The sequence below is a fragment of the Carcharodon carcharias genome, chromosome 14 (assembly GCF_017639515.1).
Source record: "Carcharodon carcharias isolate sCarCar2 chromosome 14, sCarCar2.pri, whole genome shotgun sequence".
NCBI classification, from domain to species: domain Eukaryota; kingdom Metazoa; phylum Chordata; class Chondrichthyes; order Lamniformes; family Lamnidae; genus Carcharodon; species Carcharodon carcharias.
Window position 1 is genome coordinate 56,942,982 of NC_054480.1, and position 24,274 is coordinate 56,967,255.

The 24,274-nt window shown below is 40.8% G+C and overlaps 1 protein-coding gene across 2 annotated transcripts in view; it reads left to right on the forward strand.

Moving 5' to 3' along the window:
• Positions 1–24,274, forward strand: part of LOC121286760 (docking protein 5-like) — a 517,742-nt gene that overhangs the window by 383,419 nt on the left and 110,049 nt on the right. For both annotated transcript variants that reach the window (XM_041203793.1, XM_041203794.1), the window contains exon 7: positions 7,479–7,614. In XM_041203793.1, coding sequence (XP_041059727.1) covers positions 7,479–7,614 — 136 coding nt within the window. The remainder of the gene's footprint in view (positions 1–7,478; positions 7,615–24,274) is intronic.

Sequence of the window (24,274 nt, forward strand, 5' to 3'; positions counted from 1 at the left end):
ATATTCCATTGAGGAAGAAAAGCTCTACAAGAAGGATGCACCATCTGTGGCTAACTAGGGAAGTTGAGGATGGTATCAAATTGAAAGAAAATGTACACGTTGCTGCAAAGATTAGCGGCAGGCTAGAAGATTGGGAAAATTTTAGAAACCAGCAAAAGATGACTAAAAATATAATAAAGATGGAGAAATTGGAAAATGAGAGAAATCTAACAAGAAATGTAAAAATTAATTGTAAAATATTCTACAAATATATAAAAAGGAAAAACGTACCTGAAGTGAGTGCCAGTGCCTTAGAGGGTGAGACTGAAGGAATTAATAATGAGAAGCGAGGAAATGACAGAGGCTTTGAACAAATATTCTGTATTCGTAGAAGGCACAGAAAAGCACTCCAAGAATAAAAAATCAAGAGCCAAAAAGGAAGGAGGAACTCAGAACAATCACTATCACCAGAGAGAAAGTAATGGGAAAATTAATGGAACTTAAAACTGACAAGTCCCCTGAATCTGATGGCCTACATCCTAAGGTCTAAAATGAAGTGGCTGCAGAGATAGTGGTTGTAGTCTTCCAAAATTGCCACAATTCTAAAAAGGTCCCAGTGGATTGGAAAACTGCAAATGCAGCATTCTGTTCCTGAAAGGAGGGAGATAGAGAAAGCAGAAAATTAGAGGCCAGTTAGCTCGGGGCATGTTTGGCAGAGTAAGTGGACAATGTGGCGAGAAGGCAATCTCGTAAAACCAGTTTGTAATGGTCTCCTCTGCCCATCAACGATGGGGTGCATTTTTTGCCTTCTGATGTTGGTACTTCATTGTATTACATCACCATATCATTATAAACCCAGCTCACCAGAATCAATCCCCCACACTGGATCATACAGGCACGTTGACGTGTTTCACAACTGAACATAAGTGGCGAGCTGCACTTTGCTTGGGACTTAGAGGCTTGTTTGCCTATGTTGCTTCAGTCAGCACTCACGGTCATCAGCACCAGGCTTCACAGGCAGCACCACATCACTTTTCGTGGGGCTCACAGGAAGGTCTCTACTTACCAGACCAGCCAGAAGGCACGGATTGCTTTCCAACAGCTGCAGAGCTAGCGCTTGCTTAGGGAAGGGGAGAAGCAGCCTCAAGCAAGGAAAGAGGCTACAGGGCAAGGGCTGTACTGGGGAAAGATGGCATCCAGGGTGTGTGTGGGAATACAAGTGATCTGTGCAAGTGGCCTCAAGATGGTGAGGGCTGAGGAGGCAGTCTCCAGAGGAAATGAGGCCAGATGGAGAGGTGAGGGTTTGTGAGAGAAGAGATGTCCCTTGAGCTGGCAGTGAGTGTGATGGCTTGAATGTGTGAGTTCAGAGTGATGAGATGGTTGCCTTACCCTGGTGGCATGTTTGTGATCATTCATGCTCTTTTTGCATTGGGTGGCCAACCTTTTGTGTGTAGCATTGGCACTGATCACCACTCCCATTGCCCACCAAGCTGGAGTGATGAGATTGCTTGACCTCCTGCAGCGATCATAATATGATTGAATTTTACATTCAGTGTGAAGGAGAGAAGGGTAGGTCTAAGACTAGTATTTCAAACTTAACTAAGGGTAATTATGAGGGCATGAAAGCAGAGCTAGCAAAATGAGGTTAAGGTTAGGTCAAAAGAGACACAGTGGCAGATATTTAAGGGGATATTTCAGAATACACAGAATAGATACTTTCCAACGAGAAAAAAAAAAAACCATGGGCAGGTCCTACTGTCTGTGGTTAACTAAAAAAGTTAAAAATAGTATCAAACTTAAAGAAAAAGCATATAATTGCTCAAGAATGGTTTGCAGATCAAAAGATTGGACAAATGTAAAAACAGCAAAGACTGATTAAAAGACTAATAAGGAGGGAAAAATTCAAGTATGAGAGAAAGCTAACTAGAAGTATAAATACAGAAAATAAGAGTTTCTATAGATATTTTAAAAAGTGAGTGTTGGTCCCATAGAAAGTGAGTCTGGGGAATAAATGATGAAAAATAAGGGCATGGCAAACGAATTGAACAGGCATTTTGTATCAGTCTTCACTATAGAGGATACAAATAACATCCCAAAAATAGCTATAAATCAGGAAATGGAAGGGAGGGAGGAACACAGGAAAATTACAATCACTAGGGAATTGGCACAGAGCAAACTATTGAAGATGCGGGTAAACAAGTCCCAGGTCCAGATGGACGGCATCCTAAGATCTTAAAAGAAGTGGCTAGTGAGATAGTTGATGTATCGGTTTTAATTTTCCAAAATTTCCTAGATTCAGGGAATGTTCCATTAGGTTGAAAAATAATCCTTTATTCAAAAAGGGAGGGAGACAGAAAACAGGAAACTGCGGGCCAGTTAGCTTAACATCTGTCATAGGGAAAATGTTAGAAGCTATAATTAAAGATGTTAAAGCAGAACACATGGAGAAATTCAGGGTAATCAAGCAGAGTCAACAGGGTTTTGTAAACGGGAAATCATGTTTAACCAAGTTATTGGATTTCTCTGAAGAAGTAACATGTGCTGTGGACAAACATGTGCTGTGGATGTACTGTACTTACATTTCCAGAAGGCATTTGATAAGATGCCACATCAAAGGTTATTGTAGAAAATAAAAGCTCATGGTGTAGGGGGTAACATATTGGCATGGACTGAAGATTGGCTAGCCAACAGGGAGCAGAGATTAGACATAAATAGGTCATTTTCTGGTTGGCAAGATGTAATGAATGTTGTGTCACAGGGATCAGTGCTGGGACCTCAACTTTTTACAATTTATATAAATTAGTTGGATGAAGGGACCAAATGTATGTTTGTTAACTTGCTGATGGCACAAAGATAGGTGTGGAAGTAAGTTGTGAAGAGGACATAAGGAGGCTACTAAGGGATAAAGATAGGTTAATTGAGTTGGCAAAGATCTGGCATGTGTAGTATAATGTAGGAAAATGGGAAATTGTCCACATTGGCAGGAAGAATTTAAAATAGCATATTATCTAAATTGTGAGAGATTGCAGAGCTCTAAGATGCAGAGGGATCTGCGTGTCCTAGTGCAGAAATCGCAAAAGGTAAGTATGCAGGTACAGCAAATAATTAGGAAAGCTAATAGAATGTAATCATTTATTGCAAGGGGAATTTATTACAAAAGCAGAGAGGTTATGCTTCAGTTATACAGGGCATTGGTGAGACCACATCTGGAGCATTGTGTACAGTATTGGTCACCATATTTAAGGAAGAGTGTAAATGCAGTGGAAGCAGTTCAGATAAGGTTTACCAGATTAATACCAGGAGTGGGCAGGTTATCTTATGAGGAAAAGTTGAACGGCTAGGCTTGTCCCTGTTGGAGCTTAGAAGAGTAAGAGGCAACTTGATTGAAACATATAAAATCCTGAGGGGTCTTGATAGCATGGATGTGGAAAGGATCTTTCCTTTTGGGGAGAATCTAGAACTAGGAGTCAGTTTAAAAATAAGGAGTCGCTCATTTAAGGCAGAGATGAGGAGAATTGTTTTCTTTCTGAGGGTTGTAAGTCTTTGGAACTCTCTTCCTCAACAGGTTGTGGAAATAGAGCCCATGAATAATTTTAAGGCAGAGGTAGATAGATTCTTGATAAGCAAGGGGGTGAAATATTTTCGGGGATAGGCCAGAATGTGGATTTGAGGTTAAAATCAGATCAGCCATGACCTTATTAAATGGTGGAACAGGCATGAGGGGCCAAGGGCCTAGTCCTGCTTCTAATTCATATGTTCATATATATGAATGTTTCTATACCAACTCATATGCCTCCACCCATCACCTTCACCCTTATTCTTTCCATACAAACTCACCTAAAATCCACCATAGGCAAACTTCAGGAGCCATACTGACGCAAAATAAAGTAATGTGTCTATTGATGATGTCAGTATTTTTTTAAAAATGCTCTCATTGATTAAAAAAACATTCAATATATTAAAATTCCTTCAATTAATTTCTTATGGAAACAAACTTTCCTATTCTATAACCACTTCGGACTGTCAATCAAATTTCTCACTTAACAGGCACCCCACTGTGATAATGTTAGGTTGTAAAACCAATCGTGCAGCATAAATCCTAAAATGATAGCCCGCAGGGTATGTCAACTGACAGAGTGAAATACCAAGCACTGATTTTTTTTTAACTCCACACTTTTTTATTTAAAGTCCAACAAATTAAATCCCTTGACAACTTTGACAGTTCCAATGACTTCAACAGTTCCAATGCATTTTGATAGTTCTTTGACGGCCTTGATTGTTCTTTGACAGCTTTAACATTTTCATTTAAGTTTTGCACTTTTTCTGCACAATCATGTCTACCTTTAACAATCTCAAAGTTCATCTTACCTCTCCCAAAGAATACCTTATCGCTTTCAAAAGGTGCCATACCTCTCCTACAGGGCAGCAGACCTCTCCCAAAGTTGTTCCGGGCCCATATCTAAAGGGGCGTCTTACCTCTCCAAAAGGATACCTTGGCTATCCAAATGATTTCACAAGGTTCAGACCTGCTCTTACCTGGTCTAATCTGCACACTTTGGATTTCAGACACTTACCTTACCAAAATCACACAAGCGGAGGCAGATATTGATTTATACGGGCAGCTACATTTGTGAACCATGGATTTGGAGCCTGACCCCATTCCCTACCAATACCATGCCCAACCCTCCACCCCCTGCAAAAATGGCGCAGGCTGGGTTTGGGGAGAGCCTCTCTGCGTGAAAATTGAGGCCAGAGAGTCAGGATAAATGGGTCATTTGTAAGATGACAAACTGTAACTAGTAGAGTTCCACAGGGATCAGTGCTTGAGCCTCAACAATTTATGATTTATGTCAATGACTTGGATGATGGGACTGATTGTGTTGTAGCCAAATTTACTGACAATACGAAGATAGGTAGGAAAGCAAATTGTGAGGATACAAAAAGTCTGCAAAGGGATATAGGTAGGATAAGTGAGTGGGCAAAAAATTGGCAGATGGAGTGTAATGTGGGAAAATGTGAGGTTATCCACTTTGGCAAGAAGAACAGAAAAGCAGAACCTTATTTACAAAGAGAGAGACTGCAGAATGGGTGTTCTTGTACATGAATCACAATAAGTCAGCACATAATAAGTCAGCAGGTACATAAAGTAATTTGGAAGCCAAATAGAATATCGGCCTTTTTTACAAGGGGGGTGGAGTGTAAAAGTAGGGAAGTATTGCGACAACTGTATCGGGCATTGATGAGACCACACCTAGAGTAATGTATCTAGTACATTTCACCTTACTGATCTCCTTACTTAAGGAGAGACATACTTGCATTGTAAGCAGTTCAGATAATGTTCACTATGCTGATTTCTAGGATGAGGTTTTGTCTTATGAGGAAAGGCTGAGCAGGTTGGCTCCATACTCATTGGCATTTAGAAGAATGAGAGATGATTTTGTTGAATCGTATATGATTTTAAGGGGTCCAAATGTTGAGATGATGTTTCTTCCGGTGGATAAATCTAAAACTAGGGGTACAGTTTCAAAATAAGGGGTCTCCCATTTAAGGCAAAGAGGAACTTCTTCTCTCAGGGGGTTGTTAGTTTTTGGAAATCTCTTTTCCCCAGCAAGCAATAAAGACTGAGTTAGACAGATGTGTAATTTGCCAAGGAGTCAGGTGTTATGGGAGGCATGCAGGAAAATGCGGATAAGGCCACAATCAAGTCAGCTATGATCTTATTGAATGGTGGAACAAGCTTGAGGGGCTGAATGGTCTACTCCTGCTCCGATTTCTTTTGTTTTTATGTTTTGTATCTATTACAGAGCATACAATATAAGTTATGTCTTTGTTCCCCTTTCATGAGTAATACCACTGCAGTTTGCCACTCATGCTGCTACTAAAATATTCAAAACTGCATCAATTAGTGCGTATAAATACAACATGAATTAGTCATATAACACAGATAGAACCAAGAGTCCAAGAAAAATGTTGTGACCTCAATTCAAATATTAAAGAATATGCCAGTTCATATACTCTTTCAATGTAAGAGTTATTAAACATCTTTTGTTTAATACTATAATATGGCATGTTCTGAAACTAAGAAAATTGATGGCATGCAGTTTTCAGACTGACGACATGACAGAGCGTTGTGCATTCTGTTGGGTTTTGTGCAGGGTGAATCAGTTGCAGTGCTGTCCCAGACTATAGTGAATTAATGATCCAATTTGTGAAATTATATTTTCTATTCCACCTACATCTAAGGAAGATATTATGTCTGTAAGAACAACATTTAGAATAAATCTCCTTTAGGTAGTTTAATTTGTGTACTATCAGATGAATAACAGGATATCTTAAACGTTCACAATTATGCCTGTTAAGAATTTGCAGCAGTTTGAATTTAATCTGTGAAAAACATACAGTGAAATAAAGATGAAAGTTAATTTGTATGAATGTCTTGTGTAAGTTCCAACATCCTCTCCTCTATATTGTAAACATCCATGTTTTATTGCGTTGCTACATAGCTATATTGCTATTGTACCAGTGCATTATGTACAATGTTTGAAATCACCCTATCATTAGCATGGTGAATTGACTATTTCCATATGACAGTTAGCATGCATCTCCTGATCCAGGCACTCAGTGTAACTTCTAGACATCTATTTAACAAATATGCTAATGGGCGGGGATTCAATCGAATAGCGCCCTATCCAATTTTCTAGCTCTATCTGAGACAGCTGCATTGGAAAAGTTCCACTATTGTTAATAGAAGTAAAATGCATTTGCAATGTACCTATTTAACTTAGCACAAAACATACATAACACAGCAGCAGAGCCAGGCACTTGTTCCATTATTGGCAAGTGCATGCACTCTCTCTCTCTCTCTCTCTTTCTGCATTATCCCCCATTATCCATCAGTACTGAGATGGAAGGTGTGGTATTTCTTGGACATTATTGCAAAAGGAATTCCAACTTCTGTCTTCAACAATGAAAAGCCTTTTAACGACTGTACAGCAGAGAGAAACTAAACAGTGGTCCACTTTGCAATGCTTTTACTACATGAATATTAACTTATGAGAAAAGTGATACTGTATCCTAAAGCAACTATTATATGACCGAGAGTATTGTTATTTGAAGGTTCATTCTATCGATTCATTGCATACATTTCGGCTTAAATGCCTTTCCAGCAGAATCATCTTCCACAACACTGCAGTTTAATTCTGCAATGGCATGAGTTGCAAACTGAAGTTGGACTACGCCTGAGACTATTCATGGAGTCAGACTCCGTCTGTATGCCCTCTAACATACAAAACATAACATAAGAAATAGGAGCAAGAGTATGTCATTTGGCCCTTCAAGCTTGTTCCACCACTCAGTGAGTGACTATAATGACTGTTGACAAAAATAAAATGGAAGATTTTGACACTTGTGATGTCAGAAAGTATCAGTGTACCAGTATCAGAGTGTTTAGTTAAAACTGCATTTTACTGTGTGCTAATTCTTTTTTTGTATCTTGGCAGAATGTGTGACACAGGAGAAGGACTATTCACCTTCCAGACGAGAGAAGGTGAGGCAATTTACCAGAAAGTGCATTCTGCGGCACTGGCCATAGCAGAACAACATGAGCAGATGCTACAGAGGGAGAAAAATTCACGGGTATGTATGTTGGTGATGCTGGTCTCTGATATTCAACAATTAGTGTGAGATGGGGGTAGGACATTTATGATTCTTCTTATTGTCTTTCATTTACTCTGTAGTTCTCTATTTTAAAGCATCTCCAGAGAAAGTTAAAGACAGAGAATGACTAAAAGGTTAATCAGGAGAACAAAATTTTAGTATAATAGGAAGCTAGCTACAAATGTAAAAATGGATAGCAAGAGTATCTTAAGGTTTATAAGAGGAAAAGAGAGTAAAGTGAGTGTTGGTCCTCTAGAAAGTGACAATGGGGAGCTAATAGTAGACAATAAGAAAATGGCAGATGAAATGAACTAATATTTTGCTTCTGCCTCACTTTGGAAGATACAAAAAACATTTCAGTAACAGCTGTAAACCAGGAGGTGGAAGGGAGAGCGGAACTTGGTGAAATTACAATTACTCAGGAAGTGGTACTGAGAAAAATGATGGAGCTGCGGGCTGACAAGTCTCTGGGTCCTGATGAATTTCATCCTAGGGTCTTAAAAGAGGTGGTTAATGAGGTAGTAGTTGTGTTGGTGTTAAGTTTCCAAAACTTGCTAGATTCAGGAAAGTTCCATCAGACTGGAAAGTAGCAAATATAAATAACCTCTCTATTTAAGAAGGGAGGGCGGTAGAAATCAGGAAACTATAGGCCAGTTAGCTTAATGTCTGTTGTGGGGAAGGTGTTAGAATTGATGATTAAGAAAGTTATTGCTGGGCACTTAGAACGGTCTCAACAAGGTGGAAAGAATGTTTCCTCTTGTGGGTGAGTCCAGAACTAGGGGCCCCTGTTTTAAAATTAAGGGTCTCCCTTTTAGGACAAGGGATGAGGAGGAGTCTTTTCTCTAAGATGGTTCTGCGACTTTGGAACTCTCTAACTCAGAAGGCGGTGGAGGCGGGGTCACTGAATATTTTTAAGGCAGAGGTAGATAGATTTTTGTTAGGCAAGGGGATCAAAGGGTTTTGGAGATAGTTGGGAATGTGGAATTCAAGACACAAGCAGATCAGTCATGATTTTATTGAAAGGCGGAACAGGCTTGAGGGGCTCAATGGCCTATTTCTACTCCTATTTCATATGTCCCTATGTAAGTTGGTTTTATATGGCACTAATACATTTTTCTCAACATTTTTTTTCAGTGAATTCAACCTCTCAAATCTAAACCTAATATAATAGTTGCATTGTACAATAAACTATACTAAGATCCTTTAATGGAGAAATTTGATGGCTTAAGCTGCTTTAAAAGCCTCAACTAGTACAACATCACAGATACCTTCTAGAAATCAAAGGCAATTCTGTCCACTGATTTAGTTTGCTAATTATCTCTTCAAAGAAGTCTATTAGATTGTGAGAGAGGAGCAACTCATATAAAATCACGCAGACTACTCCTTTTAGCCTTTTCAGTCTTTAAATGAATACTAGTAACATCTTGATATCAGAATGATGACAAATTCCTGGCTCTGTGCCTATTTTACAAACAAAATTACATTAGCTAGTCTCTAATCCTCAAATGTATTTATGTAACAGCTAAAAATGCTAGCCAGTGTGCAGGCTATCTCTTGACCAATGTCCCTAAGGATTCTAAGATGATTATTATGTGACATGGGTAGTTTTAAAATATTTAATTCTTCTTATGTATATGAAGATTTTCATGTTATAAACTCCTGAGTCAATTTACTTGGTCTATATATCTGAAGACTGATGCAAGGAATGTATTTAAAGCATCAGATAATTGTTTGTTTGTTCCCCCATATTTTGTGTGATTTACCCCTTGAAGAGCAAGTCTGATTTTTTTTTAATATTCCACCTGCTTTGTACATAATTAAAGTATTTCATATGCGGTTTTTGTCACCATAGCTGTGTTTTGCAATGCTTCTTCACTGTCCTTGGATTAATCCTAAGAATGTTTATTTTCTTTCTATGTCAAAGAGAAAGCCGAGTGTCGCCCTGATGTTCTCTTGGTTTTGTATTTGTCCAAGGCCACATTTATACAGCAGTCATCTGTTGGAAAATTTAATCAGAATTATTTCAAATATAAAGGAGATAAATGATGGGTCATTAAGGACCAGAATCAAAGACATTAGAGGATTTTAAAGCATAGCTGGATGCCAGGCTGAAAGATTTGAAATACTAAGGAAACAAACTCAATGGGCCAAATAGACCTTCCTTGCTCTTAATATTTCCTTATGTTCTCTTATTCTAGCCTAGTCGTACCTGATTTATGCTCCCTGATTGTGAATCTAACACACACAGACCAAAGGAGAACTTCTGCACTTTATATTTAATATTTAAATGTACTGACTACTAATTGGAGTGGCCATATTATTAAGACTAATAGGGACCCAAAAAGTAACAGCACAAGTTAATAAGGCTATTAAAAAATAAGCAAACTAAGCATTGAGGTTCATTTCTAGTGGGATAGAATTGAAAATCAGAAAAATTATGTTAAACTTATATTGAAACTTGGTTAGACTATATTTAGGTACTCTGCACTGTTCTGGTCTCCATATTATAAAAAGGATATAGAGGCACAGGGGAAATTGCAAAAAAAAATCGCAAGCATGAACACATTGTGCCTGCTCACACGGTTGAAGCTGTCAAGTGGGGGCATGACAGGAACTGGAGTTTATGGTCAGAACAGAAAAACATGTTATCATTATACAATTAGGCAGAATCAGTGTAGTTTTGTGAAAGGGAAATCATGTTTGACAAGTTTATTTGTGTTCTTTGAGGATGTAACAAGTAGGTTGGATAAAGGGGAATCAATAGATGTAGTGCATTTGGATTTCCAAAAGGCATTTGATAAAGTGCCACATAAAAGGTTACTACAGAAGATAAGAACTTATAGAATTGTGGGTGATACATTAGCATGGATAGAGGACTGGTTAATTAATAGAAAATAGAGAATCGGGATAAATGGGTCATTTTCAGGAGGCAAACTGTAACTAGTGGAGTACCATAGGAACCAGTGCTGGAGCCTCAACTACTTATGATTTATATTAATGACTTGAAGGAACTAACTGTATTTTAGCCAATATTGCTGATAATACAAAGATTGGTAGGAAAGCAAGTTGTGAGGAAAATACAAAGAGTCTGCAAAGGGATATAGATATGTTAAGTGAGTGGGCAAAACATTTAGCAGATGTAGCATGTGGGAAAATTCAGGTTGTCCAATTTGGCAGAAAAAATAAAAAAGCAGAATATTATTTAAATATAGAGAGACTGCAAAATACTACAGTGCAGAGGGATCTGGGTATCCTTGTACAAGAATCACAAAACATGCAGATACAGCGGATAATTAGGAAGGCAAATGGAATGTTGGCCTTTTGTAAGGGGCATGAAGTATAAAAGTAGGGAAATCTTGCTACAGCTGTACAGGGCCTTGGTGAGACCACTTAGAGTACTGTGTACAATTTTGGTCACCTTACTTGAGGAGGGATGTACTTGCTTTGGGAGCAATTCAGAGAATGGCTACTAGACCGATTCCTGAGATGAGAGGTTTGAGTTATGAGGAAAGGCTGAGAAAGTTGGGCCTTTACTCATTACAGTTTAGAAAAATGAGAGGTGATCTTATTGAAACATCTAAGCTTCTGAAGAGATTTGACAGGGTAGATGTTGAGAGGATGTTTCCCCTTGTTGGGGAATCTAGAACTGGGGGCACAGTTTCAAAATAAGGGATCACCCATTTAAGATTTCTCTCAGAGGGTCGTGAGTTTGTGGAATTCCCTTCCCCAGAGTGATGGAGGCAGGGTCATTGAATACAGAAAGGATGAATTAGACAGGTTTTTGATACTCACAGAGTCAAGGGTTATGAGAGACAGACAAGAAAGTGGATTTAAGGCCATATCAGATCAACCATGATCTTAACGAATGGCAGAGCAGGCTCAAGGGACTGATTGGCCTATTCCTATTCCTATTTTTTATGTTATGATTATATGTGGGACTCGTTTCCACAAGCACTTATTCAGGTGAACGGAATAGATGTATTGAAAGGCAATCTAGACAAGCAGATGAGAGAGAGAATGGAATAAAAGGATGTGCTGACAGGGTTAGATGAAGAATTAGAGGGTCATGTAGTACATAAACACTGGTATAGAGCAGTTTGATTCAATAGGCTGTCTAGACTCTGTGGGGGATTTTAATCTAAAAGATGGGTGGGGTTGGTCGGATGGTGTGTAAATTTATAAAGAATGTCATAGCTGAATCACCTACCTGAAAACTTTTCCATCATTTTTGCACTCGTGTGCTCAATGCGCTCAATTACTTTGGAAAGAATTTGACGTCAAATTTGATAGTGCACTCAAATCTATTGCACTCAGTTATCCACTGCGCTCAAAGCTGTCCAGCGCCCTCAGCAATCGACATTGAAAAATACAAGGAAATTAATTATTTAAATAATATCTGAACTTATTCAGTTTTTCATTTAGTCCAAAAAAATCTTTTCGCTGTACAGTACATCTTGACAGCACCACCAGTTCTTAATTCATTTTAGTCTCAGGGTCTATACTTCCCAACCATCCATCCCTGCACATCTCCGGGTCTGAACTCTCCCTCCCTCCCCAGTCTCCGGGTTTAAACATTTTCTTTCCCTCCAGTATCAGGGTCTAAACTCTCCTCACTCTCTCCACCCCCCACCCCACTCTTGATTCTCTTCCCATTCTCTCCAGCCTCCAAAAGATCTCCACTCCACCTTCCAAACTCTCCCCTCTATCCATCACATGTCCAAAATCTTCCCCCCAACACTGCCTTCTCCCCAGCCTCCAAACTCTCCCTCCTCCCTCCAGCATCCAAACTCTCCCCCTCTTTCCCTCCCTTGCCCAAACTCTGCCCCCTCCCTCCAATTTCCAGACTCTCCTCTCTCCCTCCAGCCTCCAAATTCTCCACCCCTTCAAACCTCCAACTCTCCCCCCCTCTCCCATGTCCAAACTCTCCCCCCACCCCTCCAGTCTCCAGGCCTTGAGCCTCCCGAACTCTCTCTCTCCTTTTCTGACCTATCTCCCTCCCCCACCGACCTCTTTCCTTCTTCTCCCCCAACACTTCTCTCCCTCCCCCAAACTCTCTCTCTCTCTCCCTCCCTCTGACCTCTTACCCTCCCCCGACCTCTGTCCCTCCTCCTGAATTCTCTCCCTTCCCCTGACCTCTCTCCCTCCCCCAACCCTCCTTCCTCCACGACCTCTCCCCGTCCCCCCCACCTCTCTCTCTCCCCCTCCTCCCCATCCTCTCCCCTTCCCCCCCGATCTCTCTCTCCCCCTCCTGCTGACCTCTCTCTCCCTCTCCCTCTCCCCCCAACCTCTCTCTCTCCCTCCCCCGACCTCTCTCTCTCCCTCCCCCGACCTCTCTCTCTCCCTCCCCCGACCTCTCTCTCTCCCTCCCCCAACCTCTCTCTCTCCCTCCTCCCGACCTCTGTATCTCCCTCTCCCCAGATCTCTCTCTCTCCCTCCCCCGATCCCTCTCCTTCCTCCACGACCTCTCTCCCTCCACCCCCACCTCTTTCTCTCTCCCTCTCCCCGACTTCCCTCTCTCTCCCTCCCCCTGAACCTCTCTCTCTCTCTCCCCCTGACCTCTCACTCTCCCTCCCCCCTGACCTCTCACTCTCCCTCCCCCAACCTCTCTTTCTCCCTTCCCCCCAACCTCTCTCCCTTCCTCCCCGACCTCTCTTTCTCCCTCCTCCCTGACCCCTCTATCTCCCTCGTCCCTGACCTCCCTCCCTACCCCCTCCAACCTCTCTACTTCTCTCGCTTCCCGTCACTTCTGGTTTCCAGCTAGACCTGTAAATGGATATTTTCGGTTGGTTGGGGGGGGTGGAGGAAGAGAAGCGGGTGGGAGGGGAAAGGGGAGGGGAAACGGGGAAAAGAGGGGAGGGGAAAGGGGGCAAGATGGAGGGAAAGAAGGGAGGGGAAAGGTGAGGAAAGAGGATGAAATGGGGGAACGGGAAGGGCAAAGAGGGAAAGAAGGGAGATGGAAAGAGTGGAGGTTGAAAAGGGGGAGGGGACAAGGGGATAAGGGGGCTGGGAGAAGGAGGGGAGAGAGTTAGGAGAGAGAGGGGGTACGAGAGGGAAGAACGGTACTGCTGTAATCTTGGAGGGTAGGGAACGGGACATTTTGACTTCGTTGGATTTTTACATTTATCAAGGTAAATGCAAAAGACTGAAAACCTGAAGTAATGGCTAAATAATTGCTTTTGAATGCAATTGATGTCAAATGATGGCTAAATGATTGCTTTTGAGTGTAATTGATATCAAATGAGTGCAATGAACGCTGTTGAATGCAGATGAAAAACTGTTGAAGGGAAATGATGTCAAATTTTTCAGGTCAGGTCACGTCCGTTTGGAGTGGAGATGGGTTCCCAGCCAAACTGCTCATAGAGGCAAATTGGTTAGTCAAATTATAAAATTATGCTGTATGCCTCAGAATTAATCACCATTCTAAATTTAACCATGGCCAGCTGGGTTTCCCAAGGAAAGCGAGCCTGCTGGATCCAGTTTACTTGCTTCACCCACTTCCTTGCCATCTCCCTGACCGATCCGTCCAATCTCTTTCCGCCTCCCCTGACGTTTCCAATCTCCGCCCGAAGCCTCCAACACTTCACTCCCTCCTCTCAGCTCCCAGGCTGTGGCCGAGTGCCAAAGGTCTACCCACCTGACAACCTCTCAATATAGTTGGTTGTGGTAGGGATAAGGAAGCAAAAAATATTAAGCAGGTCCAGCTGGTAATTCCGGCAGGAACCGAATAAATCCGTCCTTTGAGGTTTCCAAACCTCAAGCCAGCTTCTTTGTTCCCATCCCACCACAGAGAGCATTGAAGCTTATGTATCTCTATGGGCAGAATTTCCCCCCCCGTTGGCGCGCTTCCGATCGGCGCCCCCAATTGGGGGGGGGCGGGCCACCATTTTACATGGGCGGGCCAATTAAGGCCTGCCCAGCGTGACATCTGCACGGAAGTGCTGTGTGCTCCCTGTGTGGGCGAGGGGCTGGATTCCCTGAGCCGAGAGTGCTCTCTTTCGCACATGCGCATGTGCACAAAAGAGCGCCCTCACCTCCCTGAGGCTAACTGCTGCCTCAGGGAGATCGGCTTTACATTAAAAAATCTGAAAAATAGAGAAAAAAAATTCCCTGACATGTCCACTCATGTGACACTGTCACATGAGTTGGGACATGTCCATAACTTTTAAATACACTTCAATTACATTTTGCTCGTGGATGAGGTTTCATGCTTTTTCTATTGCCTGCCAGGGCTCCTGGCCTGCCCGCCAACCTTAAGGTTGGATGGGCAGGTCCATTAATTAGTTTAATGACTCTGACAATGACCTCAATTGGCCATTGGCAGGTCGGTGGGTGCACAGCTGATTCTGCTGAGCCCCCGCCTACTTGCAAATTTAATTGGAACGGGGTGAGGCGGGAGTTCCGCCCCGCTCCCCAGCCAGGAAATCCTGGCCCATGAAACTGTTTAAGTACTCTAAATTTATCAAATGCATGAAACCCTCAACATTTTAAAAACAAAACTTAACACTTTACTGGAGTTATTTTTTATAGAGCGACAATTCAAAACCTGAGAGACAGAATGAGTGGGTCTCACACAAACTCACTTTCAATTTCTGTTGCCGTTTTTCTATTTTTCTATTACCACAAAGTGGAAACCAAAGTGGTAATATAACATATTATAATATAACATATCTTGTGGTGCAGTGGTATCGACCCTGCATATGAACATACGAATTGGGAGCAGGAGTAGTCTAATCGGCATTTCAAACCTGGTCCGCCATTCAATAAGGTCATGGCTGATCTGATTGGAATTTCAATACCACATTCATTCCTCCCCCGATAGCCTTTCACCCCCTCGTTAAGCAAGAAACTATCCAGCTCTGCCTTAAAATTTTTCAAAGGCTCTGCTTCCACTGCCTTTTGAGGAAGAGTTCCAAAGACTCATGACCCTCTGAGAGAAAAAATTGTCCTCATCTCTGTCTTAAATCAGCAACCCTTTATTTTTAAATAGTGACCCCTAGTTCTAAATTCTCCCACAAGAGGAAACATCCTCTCCACATCCACCCTGTCAAGACTCCTCATGACCTTGAAAGTTTCAATCAAGGCACCTCTAACTTATCTAAATCCCAGTGGATACAAGCTTAACCTATCCAACCTTTCCTCATAAGACAACCTGCCCATCCCTGGCATTAGTCTAGTAAACCTTCTCTGAACTGCTTCTAACAAATTTACATCTTTCCCTTAAGTGAAGAGACCAGTACTGTGCACAGCATTCCAGATGTGGTCTCACCAGTGCCCTGTACAACTAAAGCATAACCTCCCTACTTTAGTATTCAATTTCCCTCACAAAAAACAATAACATTCTATTAGCTTTCCTAATTACCTGCTGTACCTGCATATTAATATTTTGTGATTCATGCATGAGGACACCCAGAACCATCTGAATATGAGTTCTGAAATCTCTCACCATTTAGATAATATGCTTCTTTTTTATTCTTCCTTCCAAAATGAATGATTTCACATTTTTCCACATTATACCCCATTTGCCAGATCTTTTCCCACTCACTTAATCTATGTATGTCTCCTTGTAGTCTCCTTATGTCCTCTTCATAACTTACTTCCCTACCAATCTTTGTGCCGACTGAAAATTTAGCAAACATACCTTCGGTCCTTTCATCCAAGTTATTTATATAAATTGTAAAAAGTTGGGGCCCCAGCACTGATCCCTGTGACCCATTTATGACAACTCTTTGTTTCCTGCTGCTAGCCAGTCTTCTATTCATGCCAATATGTTACCCCCTACACCATGAGATTTTATTTTCCACAATAGCCTTTGAAATAAATACAGTTATCCATTGGTTCCTGTTTATCCACAGCACATGTGACTCATTCAAAGAACTCTAATAAATTTGTTAAACATGATTTCCCTCATCTTGATTGCCTTGAGTTTTTTCTAAGTGTCCTGCTATAACATCTTTAATAATATCTTCTAACTTTTTCCCTATGACAGAGGTTAGTTAACTGGCCTGTAGTTTCCTGCTTTCTGTCTCTCTCCCTTTTTGAATAAAGGAGTTACATCTTCTATTTTTCAATCTAAGGGAACCTTCCCTGAATTCAGGAAGTTTTGGAAAATTAAAACCAATGCATCAATTATCTCATTAGCCACTTCTTTCAAGACCCTAGGATGAAGTTTACCAGGACCCGGGGATTTGTCAGCCTATAGTTCCAATGATTTGTTCAATACCACTTCCCTGGCGATTGTAATTTTCCTGAGTTCCTCCCTCCCTTCCATTTCCTGATTTACAGCTATTTCTGGGATGTTACTTGTATCCTCTACATGAAGACTGATGCAAAATATCTGTTCAATTCATCTGCCATCTCCTTACATTCCATTATTAATTCCCCAGGCACTCTTTCTGTATGAGCAACGCTCACTTTGTTAATTCTTTTTTTATTTAAATATTTATAGAAACTCTTATTACCCATCTTTATCTTTCTAGATAGCGTTCTCTTGTACTCTAATTTTTCCCTCCAAATTAATCTTTTTGTCATTCTTTGTCGTTCTTTATATTCTGTCCAATCTTCTGACCTGCCACCAGTCTCTGCACAATTGTATGCTTTTTCTTTAAATTTGATACTGTCTTTAACTTTTCAGTTAACCACAGATGGTGGGCCCTCCCCTTGGAATTTTTCTTTCTCATTGGAATGTCGACCTCTGGGTGAGAAGCTCTGAGTTGGAGTCCCACTTGGGACTTGATAGCCATGAAGGTGTATTCATAATTTGGCCAAGCAGGCTGATTATTAACCTGCAAATTCTTCCAATATTCCAGTGGCAGATGGTAAGAGTAAGAGTTTCCTGGTCAGCCAGAACCTGCAGAACGCACCAGGAAACCATGGCAGTACCTTGCCAAGCCTAACCATGGGCATGGTACCTGGAGATCGAGAGGGAGAGTATTGCAGCACTTCCAGTTTTGTTAGGATAACTATCCGGCCATTTAAGAAAGATAGAACAAATGGCCTTACCATTTTATTAATAAGTTCACAAAATATCAGGCAAGCTAAAGATTACATTTTATGAAGAATTCATAATTCATTGCCCTTCAATATTTTTTTTTAGAAAATGTACCAAGTATGTGGGCATACACCAAAGATACACCTTTAGCACTCCAGATTATAATTAGATCTCCACTGAGGATTTAACAACAAGACCTGATCAACATTTTTTGTTGTTTGGATAAAGTAAGCTATTAGGAAGGAGGAGGTGTTAGCAGAGGTGGTCTCAACATCATTGCTGTTAATTTATTTCATTCGTGGGATGTGAGCATCACTTGCTCGGCCAGCATTTATTGCTCATCCTTAATTGCCCTTCTTCAGAGGGCTTTTTTTAAAAGAGTCACTGTAGGCCAGCCCAGGAAAGGACAGAAGATTTCCGTCCCCAAAGGGACATTAGTGAACCAGATGGGTTTTTATAACAATTGACAATGGTTTCATGGTCATCATCAGACTTTTAATTCCAGATTTATATTGTATTCAAATTTCACCATCTGCCATGGTAGGATTCAAACCCAGGTCCTCAGAGCATTACCCTTTGTCTTTGGAATACTAGTCCAGTGACAGATCCGCTATGCCACTGCCTCCCCTATTTTACTACCATTTTCCCAACAGCTCAACAACAAGTTAATGTTGCGAAACTTGTTATGCCAGTAGTGAGAAATTTACTAATAAGTTATGCCATTAGATCAGATTTGTTTTAGCAGGATATGCTAATTAGGCTTTCCCCATATCTCAAGAAGACAATTACTTGCTTTACACATTGTGCAGTACATAATCATTATTTTAATAGCAGTAGCATATTAATGAAGTATGCTAATTGGCTGAACTTGCATGTACAAATTAAGTTAATTGGATAGTTGCCTATAAATCAAATGCATTTTCCTACAGTAGTTTATTGTAGGAAAATGTACTTTAGAATATGTTAATTAGATCTAATTCACAGTTGCAGGTTAAGTTAGTTAGAAAATAGATTAATACATACAACTCAAATATGGCCTATAAATATCACAAGACCATTGTGCTTTGCTCAAACAAGAACATTTCCCCATTTCAACAGATGAGCAAAAAAACTATGACAAATAAACCTTCAAAACTTCCATCAAGTGGTAAAGGGAAAGTTATATAAAACATCACATCGCACTAGGGGTAACTTTTGCACTGCAAGCAAAAACTTCTGTCATAAAATGGGTGCCATACTGCATGTGGCAGGCTTAAATGGCAAACTTATCAGCAGTAATGAGTACATGGCAAAGCACATCATGATGTTTCTCATGAAGGCTGGATTGGTTAGTGTATAGTATGGTTTGGTAATCCAATAATGGGGGAGACTATTTACTATTTGCAGAAACTACTTGCACAAAATATAAAAGTGCCAAAGAAAAAATACTTAACTGGAGGTGTTACTATTTGACCTGTACCTTTCCAGAGTACTATATGTCCAAACCTCACGTACACAGGTAAAATGGCCAGTAAGAAGAACAGCAAATGAAGTAACTCAGCAGGTCAGGTGGCATCTGTAGAGAGAGAAAAACAGAATTAACGTTTCAGGCCTTAATTTAATTTATTCTTGGGATTGGACATTGCTGGCTAGACCACCACTTATTGTTCATCCCTAACTGCCCATGAGAAAGTGGTGGTGAACTGCCTTCTTGAATCGTTGCAGTCCATGTGTTGCAGGTAACCTTTCATTGGAACTGGGAAAAGCTTTGAGCAAGGGTGGGTGGGACATGGAGAAAAGGAAGAAATCTCAAGTTCACTCATACTAACCAACACTTCCTTTTGGTTGGCTTGTCAGGATGGCTCAAATTGAATTTGTATTGGCAAAAAGGTGCCACAGCTGAGATACTTTGAACACTGTGATGTGTAGTATTAGAGTGTTCAGAGTTGAAAGGGTTCAGGCGTGGGACTGGGGAAACAGTATCACCCACATGATGATGTAAGACATATGTGATCAAAGGTCAAGAGAGAAGAATGCTTATGGCTTAGCCTGAGTAATACCTAATCTTGTATATCTGTATACAGTTCTGTTCATCCAATAAACTAGTTATTGTTCAGGAACATGTATATCTCAGCAAATGTTCCTTAGTCAGTCACAACCAACATACAACAGGATAGAGTGTTTAATGCACCTTGCCAGTATGTCAGTTCAGATTTCATCAGGGCTGTATTATGAGTTTTGTAATAAGTACATGAAAGTTATCATTTTTAAAGATGTTTGATAACCATCAATAAACATTATTACTTTAATGCAATAACGACAAAGGAATAATATAGCTTTGAAATATAGATAAATACTTTGATCATTGCTGGAATAGCTTATGAATAAGCCAAATATGACCAATTAATAGGGATAAATTTTCACTGTTATTTGTATATTTTGTCAATGATACATAATACATATAAATATTATCAATGTGAAAAAGTGATATGGATAACTATTTGTGCACCCATCTACATCAGCTAACCATTAAAGTTGCTGGCAATTCAACTGACATGGGTTCCTTTTAATAGGTATTAGTTTTGTGTATTATATAAGACATGTTGATTACATTTGCCCATGAGAAATATAAAGATCGCAGTGTCTGCACCGTATATTTGTAACTCTTTTCAGTTGTGTTAGAGCATTGAGCCTTAAGTGAGATCACTTAAGTGAAATCTTTCCAAGAGACTGTGTCATTTTAATTTGTGTATTATTAGTTTCTTCATTAAATAATTTAAATTGCAAATTACCACACTTGTTTGTTTCCTATTAATTTGCAATAGAACTTTGGTGATGGCTGAAGCACAGATTTGTGTTTTGTTGGTGATCTGTCTTGAATGAAGTAATTGTTTTGTAAACTGGAATTGATGATCCTATTGACTTGATTTACTTCTAATAAGAGCTAAATCTTGAGGATTAAATTGTGCAGGGGAAGAGGTGAGCAAGTCGGGAGGAAACTGCTCAAGCTCTTCACCTCTGCAACAAAATAAATAGGGGATATGTGGCAAGGTCTCCTGTTACACTAAATAGAAACAATCAGCAGCTCAGAATAATACATGAAGCTGAATTGGTGAGTGAGCTAAGTCTCTCAATTAGATCAATATTGTATTTGTTGTCAATGTACTATATTTTTATCTTTTATCATGGTTTTAGATAGATTGTTGTTTGGAAAGAAAATTGATGGTGTTGAGTAATAAGTTTGGAACTTGCTGAGGTGTGGAATTTGGGTAGGCTTGAGAGGTGGGCTGAGGGTAAAATAGTTAATGTAGATGATGTGGGAAAATTGATCGTCTGGCTTTGAATACAGAGGCTAAAATTAGAAGTACACTGCAGTGTTAATCCGTTTAACAGCCAATCTTCTGGATTTGTTTATACTATAGTTTTACATGCTATCAGTGGTCCAATGCTGATAGAATTACCACAGTTCATGCTGCTGTTGTACCGGGGCCACAGGCGGAAACCAGACAAGGTGACAGATGGGACTGTGTCCCCATGAGTTGCCATGGAAGGTTGGCAGTGGCATATAGCCATAGGTTTCCTGCATCAGGAGTAATAAATGTAATTTCATCCAGAGCACTGTTAGCAAATTTTGACCTGTGAGGCCTGGGGTTGGGGGACGTTCCTGCATGAGTGACCACATATTTTAGAGTTTATCCTTCATGGTCACTGAGCGGGTTTTGGTGCTATGGGGTCGTGGGACAGGACAAGAACTGGCCTCAGTTTAACTTCTCCAGGTTCATGCCATGATCAACCAATGCTTATGACCTGCATGATGTGGTCAAGGTCACTATGGGCTTCAATTTCTATGTGCCCAGCTCCTTCCAGAGGTCTGCTGCAGAGGTCTGTGGCATCTCTCAATCAGCTACCCACCAATGCATCACCTCCATCACTGATGTGCTCTTTGCTGAGGTGGGGGAACACAGCACCTTCCCCATTTTTGTGTAGTCAGAGACACAGAGGGGAACAGGGTTTGCCTCCATAGCCAGCTTACCAAAAGTTCAAGGCGTGATAGACTGTACACACAACACTATTAGGCACCAATATATTAGCTGGAGACAATCATGAACGGAAAATAGTTTCATTCCATCAGTACTCAGGTCAGCTATGACCACAATATGGCCTTTCTGCATGTATGAGCATGTTTCCCTGGCAGCTACCAGACTCATTCACTCTGAGACGTTCACACCTGCCACAACTTTTCCAGCCTCGAGCCTAGTTCTATGGCTGGCTACTGGGAGACAGAGGACACTGTCAAGAAGATATAATAATGGTATTGGAAATTATTTTAAAATAGAGTTCTAGTGGGATCTGTGTCTATGTGTGTGTTTGTGTGTGTCTTAATTGGATAGTCTGGGTGCTTTTATGTATAGTAGTTTTGAGATGTTAATTAAGTAAACATAAAGAGGGTAGAAGGTAAAGTGTAAAATTGCATTTATTAAAAGCAAGCATTCAAGACTGTGGATGAAATTTTACACCTAGCTAGAAGATGCCCAGCAATGTGCTTTTTTTCAGCCTACTAATAAAATTGGTTGGATGAAAGGATGTTATTGTTAGAAGAGGTAATGTTAAAAGCCTAGTGATACAATGGAACATTTACGTTCGAAGACAAAAGATATGTATAAAGGAAAAAGGAGATTGTGTATAACGTAGAGGCATTTTAAAATTCAACAAGTGCTCGTAAGCCTCAAGCTGCTGTCTGCAAGGACCCAGAAATGAAAGGAACTCATTTTGAATGCAACTGTCTAGGTTGTACTTTGTCATGTGTCTCTTTAAATCTATGAGGTTTACTGTTGCCTTAAGGAGGGTGTAACTGAGAGTCAGATTAATTAGGGGATTTTTGTAGTTATTATAGTCATAATTTTGTAGACATATAAATGTGTTTACAATCTTTCTTGTATTAATAAATGTTTAATTTAGTTTCATAAAAACACCTCTTGAGAATCGGTGGTCTTATTTACTATGGAATTCAAAGCTTGCATCACGAAACATACAAATTGCAAAAATGGGTAATGACAGTCATTTCAAGTTTTACTCTGTGATTTGAACAACTCAGCCTTTACTATCAGCTGTGTCGTAATAGACACTCATTGGGAAGATGATTGCTTATTTCCTAGCGTTGACTGAAGACCAAGCCCCAGCGTCGCTACAGCAATAGTCACTTGCAGTTGAGGACTGTCATTGAGCAGGCTATTGGCCTGTTAAAGATATGGTTCAGATACCTTGACTGCTTGGGAGGAGTACTACAGTACTCACATGCAAGGGTGTCATGGATAGTGGTGGTTTACTGCATGCTCCATAATATGCTGTAGTGGAGGGCATTCACATCGAAGGGCCAGAGGCTAGGAAAGAGCCACCTTATCAGAGGAGGACGGCAAGTAGGATCCCTTCATCTCAAATGGAAATGCCACCAAGAAGGAAGGCAACAATGGGAGACATCCTGAGGGAAGGCCTGAATTGCCATGGCCAGATTCGTACAGAGCACATTTGTTGCCAGAGTCCTCTTAATACAGAGGTGATTAATCTAAGCGGCCCTGAGAATCTCACAGCACATCTAGCAGCGAGTGCTTGGTGAGCTGATGCTAGACACGCAAGGCTCGCTCAAGGACACATATCATGTAGAACCACTGTGGCAGAGTCAAGTGTATGTCACTGCCTTCCTCACAGCACTATGGGTTGGTCTCCAGATGGACTCCAGCTTCTCAACGTCAGATCATCACAACTTCCTCAAATGCACCTATGGATGGACAACAAATGGGGAGATGGTCCACAATGTCCCCATCCATGGTTGCCTACTACCTGCACTGAAAGTCTGAATGAATACTCAACCTTCCAGTGTTGGACATGCATGGCCATGCCCTTCACACATGCCATCACTAAAAGATGGACTGTTGGCTTCAGTCTCCATTGCCACTGGTAAGAACCTGCTACTTTAAGTTTACCTAGTAATTATAGCTATCACTCTACATGACAGACCATCACATCCATTACAGAAAGCATAAAGTGTATTTAAAAGGTGAATTAAATAATTATTAACATTGTGAGGGTAAATTACACCATTGTGAACCCTTTATTGGTCAAGACAAAGCAGCACCCTGTATTTGTCAACATTCCTACATAGCGCTCCCCATGTTGCCTCAGGAGGTAGAACCAGGCTGCTCACTAGTCGACGTCCAATCCCTCTACACCTCCATCCCCCACCAGGATGGTCTGAGGGCCCTTAGCTTCTTCCTTGAACAGAGGTCCGAAAATCCCCATCCACCACTACTCTCCTCCGTCTGGCTGAACTTGTTCTCACACTGAACAATTTCTCCTTTAACTCCTCTCACTTCCTCCAAATAAAAGGTGTGGCTATGGGTACCCGCATGGGCCCCAGCTATGCCTGTCTCTTTATGGGGTATATGGAACATTCCTTGTTCCAGTCCTACTCCGGCCTCCTCCCACAACTCTTTCTCCGGTACATCAATGATTACTTCGGTGCTGCTTCGTGCTCTCGTCGGGACCTGGAAAAATTTATTAATTTTACTCCAATCTCCACCCCTCCATCATTTTCACATGGTTCATCTCTGACACTTCCCTTCCCTTCCTTGACCTCTCTGTCTAAATTTCTGGTGATAGACTGTCCAGCAATAT